At 39.8% G+C, this 18,304-nt stretch overlaps 1 protein-coding gene across 9 annotated transcripts in view; it reads right to left on the reverse strand.

The window, feature by feature from the left end:
• LOC114649938 (protein furry homolog) overlaps positions 1 to 18,304 on the reverse strand; it is a 471,909-nt gene that overhangs the window by 214,163 nt on the left and 239,442 nt on the right. For all 9 annotated transcript variants that reach the window (XM_051927180.1, XM_051927178.1, XM_051927177.1 and 6 more), the window contains one exon: positions 11,109 to 11,308. In XM_051927180.1, the coding sequence (XP_051783140.1) occupies positions 11,109 to 11,228 (120 nt within the window). In that variant the 5' untranslated portion in view covers positions 11,229 to 11,308. The remainder of the gene's footprint in view (positions 1 to 11,108; positions 11,309 to 18,304) is intronic.

Here is an 18,304-nt window from a genome sequence, read left to right on the forward strand (position 1 = left end):
TGAAAGTTCAAAGCACATGATTCTTTACAGGGATATTAAAATGACAAAAAAATGCAACAACACTTTTGATTGTCCACAACCATGGACAACCTGGAAATGCCCAAGGCAACCTTTCTCCCATTGCGTCTGTGACGCCGTATGCTGTGCACTTCTGGTAGTTTAATTCTAGCAATGGTGGACCAACCACTGGCACATCACAGCCAAAATGGAGGCAAACATACAAACTTAGCGATCTCAAAAGTCCATATTATCTTTTTTTTTTTTATACAGATCCTACACTGCCTTTTCATTTCTAGCCGGGGGTTGACAGTTTTCCCCCTCTAATGACCATTTTGATAATCTTTTTTCACCCTTTAAAACTGAGAGGGTGGGCTCTAGCAAGTGCAGTGTTTTGACTTGTGAATTAGTAGAGTGTGTATAAATCTTTGGCCGTCAAGGGCTAAATTTACAGGGAGGCACTCCGCATCACATGCAAACTTGTGAGAGGATGATAAAATCAGAGCTTTCTGAATTAAAGCAGCCACTTTGTGCTGTCATTGTGGCCAACTTTTTTCTTGCATTTCTTTAAGCACTGATGCACAGTCACAACTCTAAGCTGTGCTTTGTTTGCCTTGGGAATCTTGTGGCTCATAGGCTTGTGCGAAGATGTGAATGTGAGCATCCGCTCTACCAATGATTCACCAGTTAAAAGACAGGCCTTGCTAGGGTCCACCCTCTCAACTCTCACAGCTGAAAGAGACAGTTTTTATTGCAAGCCGTATTTGATGTTGCATATGATGACACTGAAGTAGACAGACTGACGGACAGACAGACCTTTAAATAAGAAACCAAAAATATATATTTAATAGCAAATTTAACTATTTATACTCATGTATTACTGTTTCAATTTATTTAGTGTCGCATTTTACAATACATTTATTTGTTTGCATCTTTTTATTTTTTTTATCTTTATCTGCTGCCAGTGACAGCAACAATCCACCATTCAGCCTTGCAGCACTCCACCATCCAGACCATATAACTAGAATCTCCAGTCCCTAGCCTGATTCTTCTCTTTTTCAAAGTATTTTTTCTATCTTTCCAACCGACTTGAAACTCATGCAAATCAAAAATGATTTACCTTCCTAGCTAAATTGGCCAGGAAGACCAACTTGAGTTTCTTACGTTAAACTGTCTAAACATAAAAGAGACAAACAGACTGCCTCAAACACCTGTCTACAGCATGTGCCCGGGGCACCACCATGCCATCTGATTAATTCATGCTTTCAGTTTCAGATGTGGCAGGTGCTCAGCTATCACTTTCCCACAGACTTGCTCAGTTCTTTTCAGTGAAGCTTTTGATTGCTCTAAAACAATTGAACTTGTGTGACATTTTTCAATCTGTTTTAAAAAGCATATAGTCATTCTACCATAGCTAATTATTTTATCCTGAACAAAGTGTGTTACATTGGCATGAATCAGTTTAGTCACTGCGACCACATAATGCTCAAAGTAAATAAATATTAAAAAAAAGTCTTGGGCAGCATGCCACGTCTGTTACAAACAGATTCACTTTCAAAAGGAGCCCCGTGCAATTTCACTTGTATTACTTTTCTATACCAGATAGTCTCATGAAGGGAATAGAATACGTTTTAAAAAATAAAGATTAAAATGTGTGTTTTCTCTCTCTTAGTGATAGTGCAGCACAGTGAAAGAGATTTCAGATCATTCAGAGGTTGGTAAAATGAGATTTAAAAATCGGCACTCAGGACCTCATCAAGAAATCAAGTGATGCATTTTCTGACAGATTTTGCTGCTCTGCTTCTTACAGGAATGACTCGCCCTCAGCTGAAAGCGAGCACAAGGCAGCTTTGACGGGAGGAGTAAATGTCATGAAGGAATCATGGGATTATGATGTAAACTGGGAGGTGGCAGCACGACTGAAATTTAGAGCAAAATCTGGAGTGTGGATGTGGGAGGAACTGCACTATACCACTTAGACAGAATTCTCTGAACCCAGTGACATTTGACTTTTTTTTTGTTGAATGTTGAAATTTGATCCTTAATTGGCAGAAGAGTAAATTGATTAGATTTAACAATATTTTAAATCACTTCAAAAATAGAAAGAAAAAGCACATCATTTAAAATGATTAAAACCCAACAGGTATCAAAACAGTTGTGGCTCTTGTAACCATTATCTTTGAGCCTACAATCTTTTCTTTTCCTAGGCTGTGTAATCCCCTTATGGGTCATGGGGTCCACCTTAGAAGCATTTCACAAAGTATAACCTCAACGTTAACTTCAGCACTGTGCTTGGATTGCTAAAACATGTTCCTTTGCATTAAGTACGAGCCGTTCAATCCATTAAGCTTATCTGTCACAATATCTCATGCAGATATGTGTTAACAAATAAATCCTCCACTTAATAAACATCTTACAGGGTCAGTGGAGGTTTGGGCCAGTCACTGTAGCACTGAGCTCAAAGTAAGAATTAACCCTGGATGGGATAGCTGTCCACCTTGATTTTGAGAAATCAAGTGCTGTACACAACTTCAGCTTACCCCAATAATATAGCATTGTAAGCTCCATTTTGTTTTACCCATTATACTACAAAAGACTGTAGAAGTCAATTCAGGGTTTCAGGGAACCAAAATCGATACAGGCAACACTGGATGCAAGGCAGAAACCAACCCTGAGAAGGACGCCAATCAATGTAGGGCACACTTATAAATGCAACCACACTTTCACTCACACAGTGCCAATATGGAATCACTAAATAACCCTATGTGATGGTGTGGGTCTGGCTCCATGCTCCCTCTTCTCATTTGGGAGCCTCTTGAACCTGACACAGTCGATAGTCATGACTGGGATGAGCATGGCAAATGAGGACACCACATGAAGCAAGGGGAAGTTGCAAAAGTATTCAGTGCTTTTATTAAAAACAAATCAAAACAGTGTCCAAATAAATAGTGCAGTACTCTAATATGTTAATAAATAAATAATCCATAAAACAAGGTGTTAAGTGGAGGTTAAAATATTCCCAAGAAATAAATCAATCTGTTAAAACAAGGTTTAAAAAAAAAAAAAAAAAAAAAAAAACCACTGGCAGAAAACAGTCCTTCTTAAAGAGCCCGGTGCATTCCTCACTGGCAGCTCCTCTGCTTATCCATACGTGGGCCTTGCAGCAGAGAAGCCACCCCAACAGCAGATGCAGCTGGCCTTCCTTCAGGTCCGGTAGCCTGCCATCACATGGCTATGGCAAGGTTTCCTCGCCGGACCAAGACTTGGGTCTCCAACAGCCAGGGTGCTCACACTCCCAAGCCTCCTCCACCCCTTCCCGATCTTATATGGTAAGTCGCTCTTTAAACGTACATCGTTCTGGTTCCCGAAGTTGCTCAGCCAGAGCAATCACTCCTTCAGCCCCGAGCATCAGCCTCTCGCTCAGTTAAACGTGCTCTCACTTTTCAGCAGCCTGTCTTTTCTCCATCGAGCCTGCTCTCCTCAGCTTGCTCACACCAGCTCCTTCCACCTCCTGCCCTCTATCTTTCTCTATTTAACCTCCATCTTTTATTGATTCATGATTCTTCCCCTCCTCGCACTTCCCTTTATAAAATGGGGATGTGGCACAGCTATGACGATTAGCAGCTCCTGGCACCAATTAGGGTCATGGATGATCCCACACCTGTGCACTCAGCATAGGGCCGTCTGCTCCCGCATCGTGCCCGGGAACTGTCAAATATTCAACACTCTGAAATATGCATGGCTATATCTCTGTCTTGCTCTTTCTATACACACACACACACACATTATATATAAATAACTTTATTTATTAATATTAAAATAATTTAATATATATATATAAAATGATAAGGTCTGTGGGCGGCACGGTGGCGCAGTGGGTAGTGCTGCTGCCTCGCAGTTGGGAGTCCTGGGGACCCGGGTTTGCTTCCCGGGTCCTCCCTGCGTGGTTTGCATGTTCTCCCCGTGTCTGCGTGGGTTTCCTCCGGGCGCTCCGGTTTCCTCCCACAGTCCAAAGACATGCTGGTTAGGTGGATTGGCAATTCTAAATTGGCCCTAGTGTGTGCTTGGTGTGTGGGTGTGTTTGTGTGTGTCCTGCGGTGGGTTGGCACCCTGCCCGGGATTGGTTCCTGCCTTGTGCCCTGTGTTGGCTGGGATTGGCTCCAGCAGACCCCCGTGACCCTGTGTTCGGATTCAGAGGGTTGGAAGATGGATGGATGGATGGATAAGGTCTGTCCATTTGTTACACAAATACACACACACCTCTGATGCTAGAATCTTGATCTTGGTCCTGATTGAAAGCTTAAGACCTGATATTCAAACAATTTGAAGTAGCGACAATCTTGGCAAACTGACCTGTGATCATGGATTTCTTACAATGAAGTGATGGGTGTTAACAATTAGTGTTGTTTATTATTTATCTTTTTTACACTTTCCTGAGAAGTATGGGGCTTCTTGGTAAGTATTATGGAATTACTGAGGTCAAGGAATTAAGCCATTTATTTCACCCTGTCTTTATTCCTGGATAAGTTGTAATTTTTTAGCGTTATAGCAGCGTCATTTTGAAAATTGACCGGCGGCACCACTTTGAGACTGTCATGTTGGCCATTGCTGAGGCAACATCCCAGAAGTCGGCAGAAGCATGCTCACATGACATAATCAGCGTAACTCTTTAAAAAGGTACTTTATGTGCCGTTTGGATATCCATGTTTTGGATAACACTAAAAGACTTAACGTGCTTTTTCATTCTCAGTTTTCTGACTTACTTCCCGGTTTATGATTCTAATTCTTGTCTCACACTTCTGGCTTGCCGAAAGATTGATTTGACTCTTTGGCTTTGACCCTGGGGTGCACTCCATTTTGTTCTTGTTTTATCTTCTGGTGCACATATAAAAATCATTCTGCTTCAGCAGAACAATAGGCAAACAAACTGACATGGTTGAAAGTAAAAGAAGACCAGACAACATCTGCTGAGCATCAAGCAGACTGCAGATACCAATGATTTGATGAAGAATACCATAATAGGAAGAAGAAAAAGAGCAGTGTCATCTGCTGAGCATCAAATGTGGGACACAACATGCAAAAAAGACAAGAACAGAGAAATGTATGCGAATATGAGTTCATGTGTAAATACTGGGGCTAGACTGATGAGTATCAAGTGTGGGGTACATAAAGCAAGAATGACCAAGAGGGATAAATGCATGCAGCCGGAGGTCCACGTGTTTCACTAGCTATATATAAAAATTATGTGTTATACAGAGACTCACTCACATACACAGATTAAGCACCTGACCAGACTGCACACAATTGACTACACAAATGAATAAGCCACCAAACGCAAAATACTGTGACCCGATCAGTACTTTAATTGCACACTTGTGACGATTTATTATGTAGTAAGATTAAAATGACTTTGGGTGCAGTGTTTGTTCAAATAAATAAACTGATATGAAATCTGTTGAATTTTCTGTTATCAAGGAATTAAGTAACCAGAGTCAGATGAGGTGGCTCGGGCATCTGATCAGGATACCTCCTGGACGCCTCCCTGGTGAGGTGTTCCGGGCACGTCCAACCGGGAGGAGGCCCCGGGGAAGACCCAGGACATGCTGGAGAGACTATGTCTCCCGGCTGGCCTGGGAACGCCTCGGGATTCTCCCGGAAGAGCTAGAAGAAGTAGCCGGGGAGAGGGAAGTCTGGGCATCTCTGCTCAAGCTGCTGCCCCCGCGACCCGACCTCGGATAAGCGGAAGAGGATGAGGATAAGTAACCAGTCTTAAATGTTTATACGTAAAACAACAACAAGGCAAGTGCAGTGCATGACAGTAGACATGGACAGTAGAGTCTACAAGACAGTACATCAAGGATGCAGAATAATAAATAAAAATAGAGAGAAAAATGTGCCTCAGACTTCAGGATGTAGCGGAGTCTCTGACCAACTGATTACAATACTGGAAATGAAGAACCTCCATGTCTGTAATATAAGCAGACAGTATCTAAGGCAATAATGCAAAGATCATGCAAATGAGCATCACGTACGCATCTGAAGGAGTGAGTAAGTAAACAGTGTGCTGCCATAACAATGTTAGTTGTATAAAACTTGATTTGGTGAAACTAACATAAATAAAATATTAATACAAAAACATGCTACATAGTAACAACAATAGGCATCTTTCACCAATGGCCTGTAAACATCCATTTTAACAAAAAACACTTTGGACATAGTCACTTTCATTTTGTTTAGAGAGCATTTAAGATCAGAATGGGAAGTTCTTGCATGATTAGCACTTTTATGAAAGCTGAAGTCCTGGTCTTGGCTAACCTGAACTATTTAGGTTAGGTGTTTGTTAAAGTCATGTTTTTTGGTTTATTGAAATTGTGTGTTATTGAAAATTAAGTGTTATTTTAGTGGTTGGTTCATTTCAAGATCATTTTGCTGGTCTTATAGCACCACCTTTTTGTGATGCTGTTTTTCTATGGGTGTCACTATTTACTATAGTTACTGTCACGGTTTCCATTAATGATGATTGGTGACATATACTGTGTTCTCTGATGACCTTGGCTCTTGTGAGGCCAGCATGACACGACAGAGCTGTAGCCAATGCTGGGTGTTGGATGGCTTGCCACCTAGAGTATATATAATGCTGATCCTAGTAGTGGGCTAAAAATTAGTAGACACACTCAAAACACGCTCATAGAAGGAAACTGGAAATGTGTCATGGGCTAAAAATTAGTAGACACACTCAAAACATGCTCATAGAAGGAAACTGGAAATGTGTCAATGTATTTGTGTCTTTTTGTATGGACCTGTATGTGTAATATGTAAGCCTACCCCTTTAATATTATTACACAGAGAGCCATGCAGTTGAGTTAAACAGCAAGGACAGAAGAGTCAATGTGCTTTAGTGTTGCGCTCCTTTGGTAGCAGCAGCAGTGAACAAGCAAAAGTGTGGAGGGGCAAGCCTTAGTGAATTCATACTTCCTGTATGAAAACATATTTTTCTGATATTTAATTCTACTAATTTTATTTCAGGGAGGCACTTTGAGGTGGGGGTCTTCGCTGTCTACAAGACCAACAGCATCAATTACTATCATGTGAAGCCTGAAAACAAAGAGGACTGATTTATGAACATTAATGTTAGGTAAAAAGCCCAGTGGGGACTGGGCGGTCTTTTTGGCCTTGGAACCCTTGCAGATTTCTTTTTTGTTTTTTTGTCCTCCTTGGCCATGTCACCTTGCCTTTTGTCAGTGATACTTATTCTTTAATATTATTTCCTAATCTTTTTTGTTTTTCATTCTATATAACTCTTTTTGTTGTCTTATAAAGCACTTTGAGCTACACTGCCTGTATGCAAATGTGTTATAGAAATAAATGCTGTTGTTGTTGGCGCAGTGGTTAGCACTGTTGCCTCACTGCTCAGGTCACATTTTTGGCCACAATAATTGGTCCGGCTTAGTTGACAGATGCTTCCCTAGCCATAAGTGGCACCTAAAAGACCACTGCACCATCATAACCCATTCAAAATTAGTTCAATTACTTCTTCCCCACTGACTTCAGTACATTTTGACGAGTTTGGGGACGTTCCCAAACATTTCTACATTTTTGCAAAACTTGAACATTCATTGGGGTTCACTCATTACAAGTTACCATCATTGTGTCCCTGTTAGCTATGATGCTACATGGTTGTTATAAACGTGATTAACATGCAGTTCTACAAGCAGCCAAAAACAAAAAACAACTGAATCATTAGACAAAGTGTTGTTTTAGGGATGTCAGGGCAATGTCAGACTATTCAGTTGTTTCATCCAAAAAACAAAACTGGCATTTCTACCACTCACATTTCCTGAATAAATATCATAGACACTTTTCAGACAAAATGAGAATAAACAGAGCATGGATGGAGAATGACCAGTAAGAAAGGATTGTGATGAATTTATGTTTCATTCTGCCAAAACAGAGTGAATCTACAGCAGAGACGTGACAACCAAACATTTAAAAAAAGCGATGGCTCCCATTCTCTCTAGCTGCTTCCTCTCTATGGCAGAGAAAGAGATTTGTTGACCATCTATATTAGAACACTGGAAATGGTGGTGCTGAAGTACCTGTAATTTTTCAGCACCTCTACAACTTGCAAATTGACACATAAAGATAAGACTGTAGGTCTGCCTTACTTATAGTCTACCATAATTTATTTTGTTTCCTTGGCAATTAATTCCAGATTATTTTCCCATCATGTATAGTGCTGAGGGGAACCTGAGCCTGTCCATCTGATTCAGGTGTACAGAGGGTACACTTGCTTACACGTCGCCCTTCTTCATTTACTTGATGACTCCTTGAATTTAATTTCTAAGTGTAAATGTCACCCACTTAATTTCATATTAATCTCTCTCCCTCGTTGTCTTAGTTGGGTTACTGAAGTATGTCCTCCATCACACCTTTTGTGGACTTTGGATGGTGAGTTCAGCGTAACCTGACCATTTTTCCCTTTTTTCTAAAACTCAAACTGTATCTCATGAAATGTTAAACATCTTGTTTTGAGCCTGGTGAGCAGTTGAGTCATAGGCTAACAGCAGAAGTTGTAGACTTTGAAAGTAAAATCAAGTGCATACAGTGTGGGGGGGGGGGGTTACTGATTCAAAGAATCTTGGGACCAGGCTGGTATCAACATAAATAAGACAGCCGTGCCAATTAAGGTCAGCAAGATAAAAGAAGCAAAACAACATTAACTGAGCTTTGCCAGCCTAATTAGGAAATGTTTCATTTGGCAGAAGAAAGTGGAATACAGCGTCTGGACATGATTCTCACATCAGCTGCACAACAACAGCATTTCAACAGTAGCCAGAATGGCCATTAAAAATAAAACAACGCGTGAAGAACAGAACTGCTTCCTACTGAGCAAGAAAAACAGCGTCGGTCTGTAAACATGAGCTGGGTAACAGAGCCGAGATCATGCCACTTCAGACAGTTAGTCAATTGCGCTGAGGGAAGTTAAAATATTAATGAAGAAGCAGCTCAGTGTGCTACTAAAGCTAATTAACAAACTGACATTTTCCTTAATTTTATTTTGAAAGTCAAATCACTTTAAAATGGTCGAGACATTTTTCGTCAAAGCATTCTTAAAACAATGAGTTGGGATAAAATGTTCAAAATGTAAATATGATAATGCAGAACTAGAAGCTGTTAGGTGATGGAGAGCTTGAACAGGACCTGAAATCTCACAGAAGGATTAACATCTCCGCTTTATAAACACTATAAAAACTGGGGATAGAAAGTGCATGTTTACAAACTGTAACACAACATTTTCAGACCTGTTTAATCCAATTAAGGGTCTAGAGCTTATTCAGGCAGCATCGGCCACAAGGCAGGAAGCAGCCCCTGGTGGGTCACATTTCTATCACTGCACCTGCCCACCTGCACAGGACCAATTTAGAGCTGCCAGTTAACCTAATAAGTATGTCTTTGGTATATGAGAGGATAACCCGAGTGCCTGGAGTAAAAGCCACATAGACACAGGAAGAACATGCAAACTCAAACTCAACCTCAACATGCATTCCCACTGGAGGAACTTTATCAGAGACCAGGGCCTTGTTAGAAACTCAGGAACTTTTGTAGCATTCCCAGTGCAGGAACCTGGGCCATTTGTAGTTCCTGGTACTTTTTTTTTTTTAGCTTCTACTCCAGGGTATGTACTTTTTGTTCATCCATGGACTATTGTGGGTGGGGCTTGGGCAATTAATTGTGCTGATTGGTTGACCACACACACTGGCACCATCTTAGAAATCTTTTAGTAGTTTGGACTTTGGAGAGTTACTGGTGAAGATGGAGCCTTGCACCACATCACTCATCATAGCCGCCTCCCTGGTGCAATACGTCACGCTCCGCATCAAAATCCCCCCTGTGAAGTCATGATCACCCTGAAGCAATAAGGCAGGAGGTCCCCCCACAAACTCCCGATCATGCCTCACTTCGCACCGCATCACTCTTCTTGTCACATATGTCATATATTTTGCATATCTATCTATCTATATCTAAAGGTTATGGTTTCTGTTGTGCAGTGGGAACGCAACACACAAAAGTGGCCAGGCACCACAAGTGGCCCAGGGCCTACATTGTACAGGTTCCTGAAAACAAAGTTCTTGTCTATAGACAAAGACAAGGCATGGAATTCAAACTGTGGATGTTGAATCTGTGAGACATATTGTATGTGTCCTGTGCAGTCCTCCAAATTCGAATTACTATTTAATTTTATGTAACTTAAATCTAAACTAAATCCATTTTTCAAGTGTAATTTTTTTCACATCACCTATAACATAACATTCCCAAAGCCACTTAATTCAATTTAGGGATGCCACACACTGAAACAACACCACAAAATGTGGAACCAGTATTTATAGAATGGATTGACAGTCAGATTATTACTGGAGTGCAGCTCTCTTCTGTTCACGGCAGATATAGCACACACGCTGCCTTAGAAAGGTAAACGACATTATTAAAGATCTCAGCCAGCCTACATGGCCTCTCTCTTCTTCATCCTCCATTTGGGTTCAGTACTACTTGCACAACTAAGTTTGGGGAACATTTTTACTCTCAAGTCATAAGGTCTTTGAAAAGCCAGTCATTCTTGATGTCATTGTATTGGGCACAAATGACAATAAACTTAAACCTCAGACTTTACAATTAAGACAGGGTGATGTGCCTGAAACACCTATATTTTGGGCAGATGCTGAAAAATAAGTTATAAAATACTACTGCTGACGAAAGCCAGATGCTATGGGAGAATAATTAATCTCTCTAATGTGGTTTGCATTGCAGTGCAATTCAGATATTTAATATACAAAGCCAGCTTTTTTTGGGAGGTTTAACAACATATTACCTTTAAGCAATTAATGTGAAAACATCAGACATTAACTGCAGATAAGCACTGTTTGTAAAAACCTCAGAAATAAAGAAAACAATGTCAAATACCTTCCTTTTTTTCAAAATACTTGTTAAAGAGGAAAAAGATTAATTTCTATTCAGATGTTAGAAACCATAAAATGAAAAATATAATTCAAGTAATGTGTCTAAAATGTCTTTAATTCGCTTTCAAAAGAACTTTATTTGTCTGGAATACTCACTAGAGGCTCAGCCATAATGATGCGGATCTTCCGCTCTGCTTGCGTTGTGAAGTTAGCAAACAGGCTCTTTAGGACATATTCTCCTGGCTTGCTGTCAGGATCTATGCTGACGGGCATCATGGTTGGAGGCCTTTTGTCACTCTGGCTAATGGAGTCCTGTGGGATTGCAGGCTTGACGTATCCGTTTCCTACTGGGGATGCTGATGGATTTAAAGGAAAAAAAAACACTTGTTAAGAATTATATGAACAGCATACACAACCACTTATTTTTCAGTCTACAAATTCCAACACACTTCTTCATCCATCTTTTTATCCATCTTTTATCAAGCCTACTAAATCCAATTCTTTGCTCACAAGCATCTCAGAAATATCTTAGGTATTGCACTAAAAATCAAACTAGGATAAGAATGTGTCCAACCATATAGTAGGACATGAGAAGTAGTTATGAAGTGAGGAGCAGGACTTCATGTTTGAGAATGAATGACATCATGATTTCACAGCATACCAAGACGGAAAATTGTATCCATTACCTCTAAGAATGACATTCTGGTAGGCTTAATTATGTTTAAAGTAAATGTTTATACCATTTATCCACACTTGGGACAATAATCTTTATATGTGTGCCGTCAATCCCAGCAACAACTCCAGGAAAAGCCGCGGTTTGTTTGAATGTAGCTGCTTTAACATTACTTCATAGGGAGTGGTGGCTAAATGTATAAATTTGCATATTACCTCATGCGTTCAAATTTTTGGTGCAAAATTCAAGAACTTTTTGGCCGTGACATATCCATAATCATTTCTATTCCAAAGCTACATTTTCGCCATGGCCAAAAAGAAACAATGTTAAAAACTTTCATTTCGTCTGACAGTACATGGCTTCTTGGAGTAGATGTAATAAATGTGATGTACAAGATTTATTACAAATATTACTGCATTTTTGTCAAATTAATATCTTCTTAAGGGTTCATTGTTGTCCAGCATTTCCAAAAAATTCCACCTTTCCCAGGATGTGCATGCTGATCTCTGTCTGAACTCCATCTTCTAGCGAGTTAGAGGACAACTCTCTTAAATCCTGGTGAAGTTAGGAGTTGTTTCCTAAACTATGAAAATGTCAAGAAGGTGCACAAAAGCACCAAAGAGTAGAACCAAAGCTGTTTTTTTTTTTTTGAGCTTGTTTTTCTACTCTGAGACGCTTGATAAATACGGGGACTAGATTGTGGGGGACTGGGCTACCCAAGAAGAACAGCAGGGCAGACTCGCATGTAGACCCACACCCAAAAACTATAGTGAAATACTTAACATTAAATGCATAGCATCAGACTTGATAAAGAAACCAAGTACATCCTTTTACACCAACCCCATATAGAAATACGATAAAAAACACAAATAAGACAGAAAATAAAAGTTTGGACACAATTAGCAGGTCATCCAAATGTATAAAATAATGCCTTTGTGCACCTTCTTGCCAACATATCAGACCAGGCTTACTACAATGCATCTATCAGTCGCCATCCTCAAACAAAGACGGTCTGTTTGTGACATGCTATTGGAGCTTTTAGAGTTCTCAGTTGTGGTGTTTCACCTTCCCACTTTGTTGCATTCATCTCAATTTACAAACAGATTTTTCGGAGAACTGCGAGGTCACCGTTGATTTGATACTTGGTCCATACAAATAGCAATTAAAGATAAGAACCAATTTTTTACGCAAATAAAGAGCAAAGTAATTGAATTGTCCCACTAGGAGCACACACTTCTAACTGTGTTCATATAAACCTCCTGATCTTTCCCACAATGAAGGCAGCAGTAACCTTTATGGTGAAGTGCTACCGAATCAGTAAAGCTTCAAATTCTCCGCTATGGAAGTTCATGTGTAGAAAGGGCTGGAGGAAAGCCTCCTTGGCATTAAAGTTCCAAGTTCATCATAGGTTTTGTTTTGCAGGATTGATTATACAAAATGAGTAAGGGGAGGATGCCATCTCTGGCCGTCACTGTTAGTGGGCAGGCTGCTCTCATGATCTCATGATTGTATGAAGGTTGAGAACTAAGACTGTTTTCACTACTCAGAAGCAATATTTTGTTGTTAACATCATTTACTTCAGTTTAATGAGGCCACCTATCAAACCCTTCACAAACTGCATAGAAACAATATAACAGATTATGACCCCTGCTTCAGTGGTTTTAACATGAGGCAGAGTATTTGACAAAAAGACATGCCGGTAAACAGTACAATAAACCAGGATAGCTATATCAGAAAAATTGAAGGGCAAATAGGTTAAATCATTTCAAAACTGTAAAAAAATCCTCATTCAAATCAGTGGATAGTATTTCAAGAAGCAATATTAAATATGACACCCCTTATATTTATTGCATACACTTCAAATTAAGGAACATTCAACCACTGATCCATACATTGTTTTAGCTGGAGCCAATCCCAGCAATCAATGGGCTCAACGCAGAAACAATACATGGAGAGTGTGCCAATCCATCACAGGGATTGAAGGAGCATGCATGTTGAAAGCCAGCTGTACGTTTTTATTTTTGCCCTTTATAAACACTGAAAGTGAATCAAAGTATGAATGTGAAAACAAACCTGTGTAGTGTAACTGAATGGTGGGAAGACGTAGCTTTGATTCTGGGCCCAGACCATGCCTGTGCAGCGTCTGCTTGTAAAGGCTTTTACCGAGTATGTCAGTTTCCTTCTTAAGCCAAGAGTCATTTATGCAAGGTTGACTGGCGACTATAAATTGGCCAGATATAAACGAGAATGGGTGTGTGCCCAGCTCATTTACTGGTGTGCCCCCCCAGGGATTTGGTCCCTGTCTTGTGCCAGATGCTGCTGAGACAGACTCTCACATTCCCTGGACCTCTGATGGAAAAGGGATGTATGAACGGATTTTGATATTAAAAGGGGTGAAAGTTCTTAATTTCGTTAAAGGCTGTCCCAGCTACCTTAGAGGTGAAACACTGAATTTCATCATAAGTTGTCTGTCACTGTACTTTATCTACTACAGAATTTATTCAGTCTACTGTACGTGTGATGTATGTACATCAATAGCAGCACAAGATGGGGTCAAGGCAAATGACACACTAAAGCTGATAAGGGTTGCAAGAAAAATCACTGAGATATCACTGAAATAGTAGGGTAAATAGGGTGTTAAAATACAAAATATGTTATTAAAATAACAATATGGACAACATCTATCCATCTTGTCACCTGGTTAATTTTGTCCATGGTAGGAACCAACTCCGGATGGGGACAATTTAGAAGTGCCAGTAATACAGTATGTGGCAGGAAAACTGAAGCTCCTGGGAAAAAGCCCACATAAACACAAGGAGAATGTGGATATTCCACATGGATTAGGATAGACCAGCCTGGCACTCGTCAGGCAGCACTATCCTAAATGCCACCAAACCACTGCTAGCTTTAAGCAGCTTAGCCAAAAATATGGGATGCAGTGAAAAGGACAGACACCTATTTACACCGCATAATAACAGACAGCAAGTCGAATATAATAATGAAACATTTCACAGACATGATTAAGTATCAATGTACCTGAGTGTGCCCTGTGATGAGTGCATCCCACTGAGGGTTGGTTTGTATCTTCCTGCTCTGCACCTAGTACTCACTGGATAATGAAAAATGCAAGTACAGGAAATGGGTTGTGGCGTGGATATGTATTACTAACATGGAGTAAATTTAAGAAACTAAAGTGAAACAAGCAGGGTTTGCTTTAACAACACATAATCCTGAGACACTCCAGAGCATGTGCCTGGTTAAAATAAATGCTCATCTAATATCAGATCTGCGTTTGAAGGACTCCACACTGCAGGTTCAGTTAGGCTAAACATTAAATACTTGGCAACACAAGTCACCTGATCTTGCATTCATCCAATGAATTCTCACTCTATGTGATTCAGACTTAAAGCAATTAGTATTGTCAGGGTTTAGGGAATAATTTAATCTAAATAATACAATGCTTGCCATTTTTTATTCTTTCCATCATCCAATCATTTTCTATGTCTGTTTTATTCGAGACAAGGTCTCAGGTGGACTGAATTGTACATTTGCAGTAATGGGCACAAAGGTAGGTGCGAAGCCTGGATGGGACCCCACTCTGTTCTTTTATTATATTATGAAATATTTGTGTCACAGTAAAGAAGAGTATCAGAGTTGCTTTGAGTTCATGAAACTAAAAATGCCATTAAATAAAAAAAAAATATTAATGTAAAGCCCCACATTAATACAATGTGAAAGTGAAAGTACAATAATACATGACTTGAAATTGAAGTCATGAAACATTAACAGAAACCAGCATCAGAATTTTGACCGTTTGGCTGTGTCTGGGGCTATTTTTGCATGAAATAATACATCCCGTCTGTTTCCTCCACAATTTAGAATATGCTAACCCAAAGGTAGAATCTTGACCCCAGCTTGACTCTGCCCACCTCTTTGCCTTCTGACACTCCCACCAGACCAATGGTACAAAGGACATAACACATTACTCGACTTTCCTGCAATTTTCAGTTACAGACTCGATTAAATAATTTTAGCAAGTCAGAGGCGGTCACAGTCAGTCATGTAGTGCGACATACTCAGCTGCTCAGTCCAACCAGTTTGCATTTAGCACCCAAAAATCAAGCAGCTTTGATATGTCTTAGGTCACAGTGCAGGGTGTGAGTGTGTGAGAGCTGAAAGTCAAAAATTGCTCATCTGGAAGTCCATTACATATAAAGCTGGTACACATATTTTATGTATCACGACAGAATGGCAAATAAGAAAATATAAATATAAAATCCTAAGCCTAAAAGTGCAATGATTTTGTGCAACAATTTTATTTTTTGTCACACTTTAAATCAGGTTAATTTTAAAACCTACATATATATGTTTGGTATCACTATTTTCAGAATTTATCAAACTTTAATGTGATGTTGTTAGATTTTCAGATTCTTATTCCATTTTTTAAATTACAAACTAAAAAATATCAAGAACTTACGTCCCACGAGACAAAACTTTGTGCAAAAAGATCCATGCCCGGAGTCGGAAATAAAAGACAAAGAGTAGGACAGCTGCTGTACAGGTTTTTAAATGTTCGAAGCGCCGTGCAAGATGCAAATCATCCAGCAGCTGATTGAGCAAAGAGGAGGTAAAAAAAATGTATTTGTTTCCCATTGTATCACCATTTAAGAGGGGGTTTCGGAGGAGCGACCATGTCTCCATGGGGTGCATTCAGCCCCCCACTTCACAACGCGAGTGGCAGAGACGTGAAGTGTCTGGTATGTAGCGCAGGCCAGGGGGGTTGGTGAGTGAAGTGAGCAGGGGGGAACCCCCTATTAAGAAAGTAAAAGTCCAGAATTTGGTTATCCTGGAAAGCATTCATATAGCACTGGCTCCATCAGTCAGAGCGATACTTTGGAAATGTGAAACTTTGCTGGAAAGTCATCATACAGTTGTCTAATTTGACACAGGTTATGACAGAGGTACTCAGTTACAGTCCTAGAGACCCGATGTGGCTGCAACTTTTCATTTTAACCAGTTTCTTAATTAGAACCCATTTATTTATTAATAAAGCAATATATTTTTGGGCTTAGTTTTAGTTAACTTGCTTGTTATAATTCAGAACTCTTAACTGTCTATTTTAGTTCTAAACTGATGCGTTGAGGTTTTAATTGTTGCCTGCTTTTTTCATCAGTTAATAATGAGGTGCAAATGACAAAGGAAGCCCCAATTTTCCAGCTAACATTCTTCCATTTAAACCTGTGTATGCATGTGCTGACGTATGCATGTTAATAAGATGTTTTGAAATAAAAAAGTGAGAAGGAAAGGACCACAAAACAAATGGATAAAGTTTGTAGAAAGCAACCAATGTAAAATTTTTGTCTTGGAAGAATAAAAGTAGTGACTGGCCAAATAATTAAGCACCAAGTTCCATTATCTGCTAGGCCTGGCTTCTAATTATGAAACTGGGTGGAATGAAAACCTGCATCCACTGTGGCTCTCCAGGAATGTAGCGGAGTGCTCCTGCCTTACAAAACTAGTCTTGTAATTTGACATCCTCTGGTGACAAGATCAGAAACTTCACTTGTCAAGTCTGACATCCTCCTGAACTAGAAGGTGCGTAATGTGCCATTAGCTTAAAAGTTTCTTTTTCCCATTACTCAGTAACCTGATGACTGGATGGAAGCAGCATTTGTGCTAATTTCATACTGTGACAAATATCTCTGGTGCTGTACTTATGCACCTACTTCAATCTGCCTCACCATCTTGGCAACAGAGAGGGATTAACCCACCTGGAACCCCAACCCTTCATAATCTTTCTGCATTCTGACAATGTAAAAGGGTTTATGTAATATATGCAGTGCACAACACACCCTTTACTAGGAGGCAATATGGCTTATGACTCACTATATGTTCATAAGGATGCTTAACCTCATTACGTTACACCCTTTGGTTACACACATGAGTAACACATCTGATCAAAGTAAACCCGCACTTTTGCTAAAGAGTTTTAAAGAAGACTTCGTGCAATTTATGTTGACAGGCAGCTCTAACTTGAGCCTATAAGGAGGAATGTGCGGGTGTGCATGAGTGGGCTCCGTGACGGACCAGTGCTCTGTCCAGGGATCATCCCTGCCTCTAGGCTTCATAACTCCGTGGCATTGCACTAAATGGACAGATTTGGAAACTAGATGAACAGACCAGATTATTTTTCGATCAAACAACTGTGACACCACTTCTTTTATTTATTTTGTATTAGAGCTTAAGCAGGACCTTCACTTTTTCCCCTCCTGAACACGAGGTGTTAGAGCTGGATTTTTATTAAAGCCCACTGCAGTAATGCTAGTCCCTCCCAAAGTTTTCCATCTGCACTCGGTACTTTTTTCTCCTAATTTTATAAATTCACTTTCAGGGACTTGCACTGTGGGTTTCATTTCATAACTGCTTATATGGAGTGCCATACAGGAACCTGTAAAACACCTTAAATACATAATGAATATTACATACTTTCATTATGACAATGTATACTCTGTTAAATAAATAAATTGCCAAATTGTATGTGTTCTCATTGTATGTGGAGTCGGTCCGTATCATTGAAGCTGTACATGCCCATTATTCTTTTTTTCCATTCTCCGTCATAATTACATTTTGTTACTGATTAAATAAAGTTAAGCTTCATCCAATGTTACTCAAAAACACC

Source organism: Erpetoichthys calabaricus, chromosome 4 (genome assembly GCF_900747795.2).
Source record: "Erpetoichthys calabaricus chromosome 4, fErpCal1.3, whole genome shotgun sequence".
NCBI classification, from domain to species: Eukaryota; Metazoa; Chordata; class Cladistia; order Polypteriformes; family Polypteridae; genus Erpetoichthys; species Erpetoichthys calabaricus.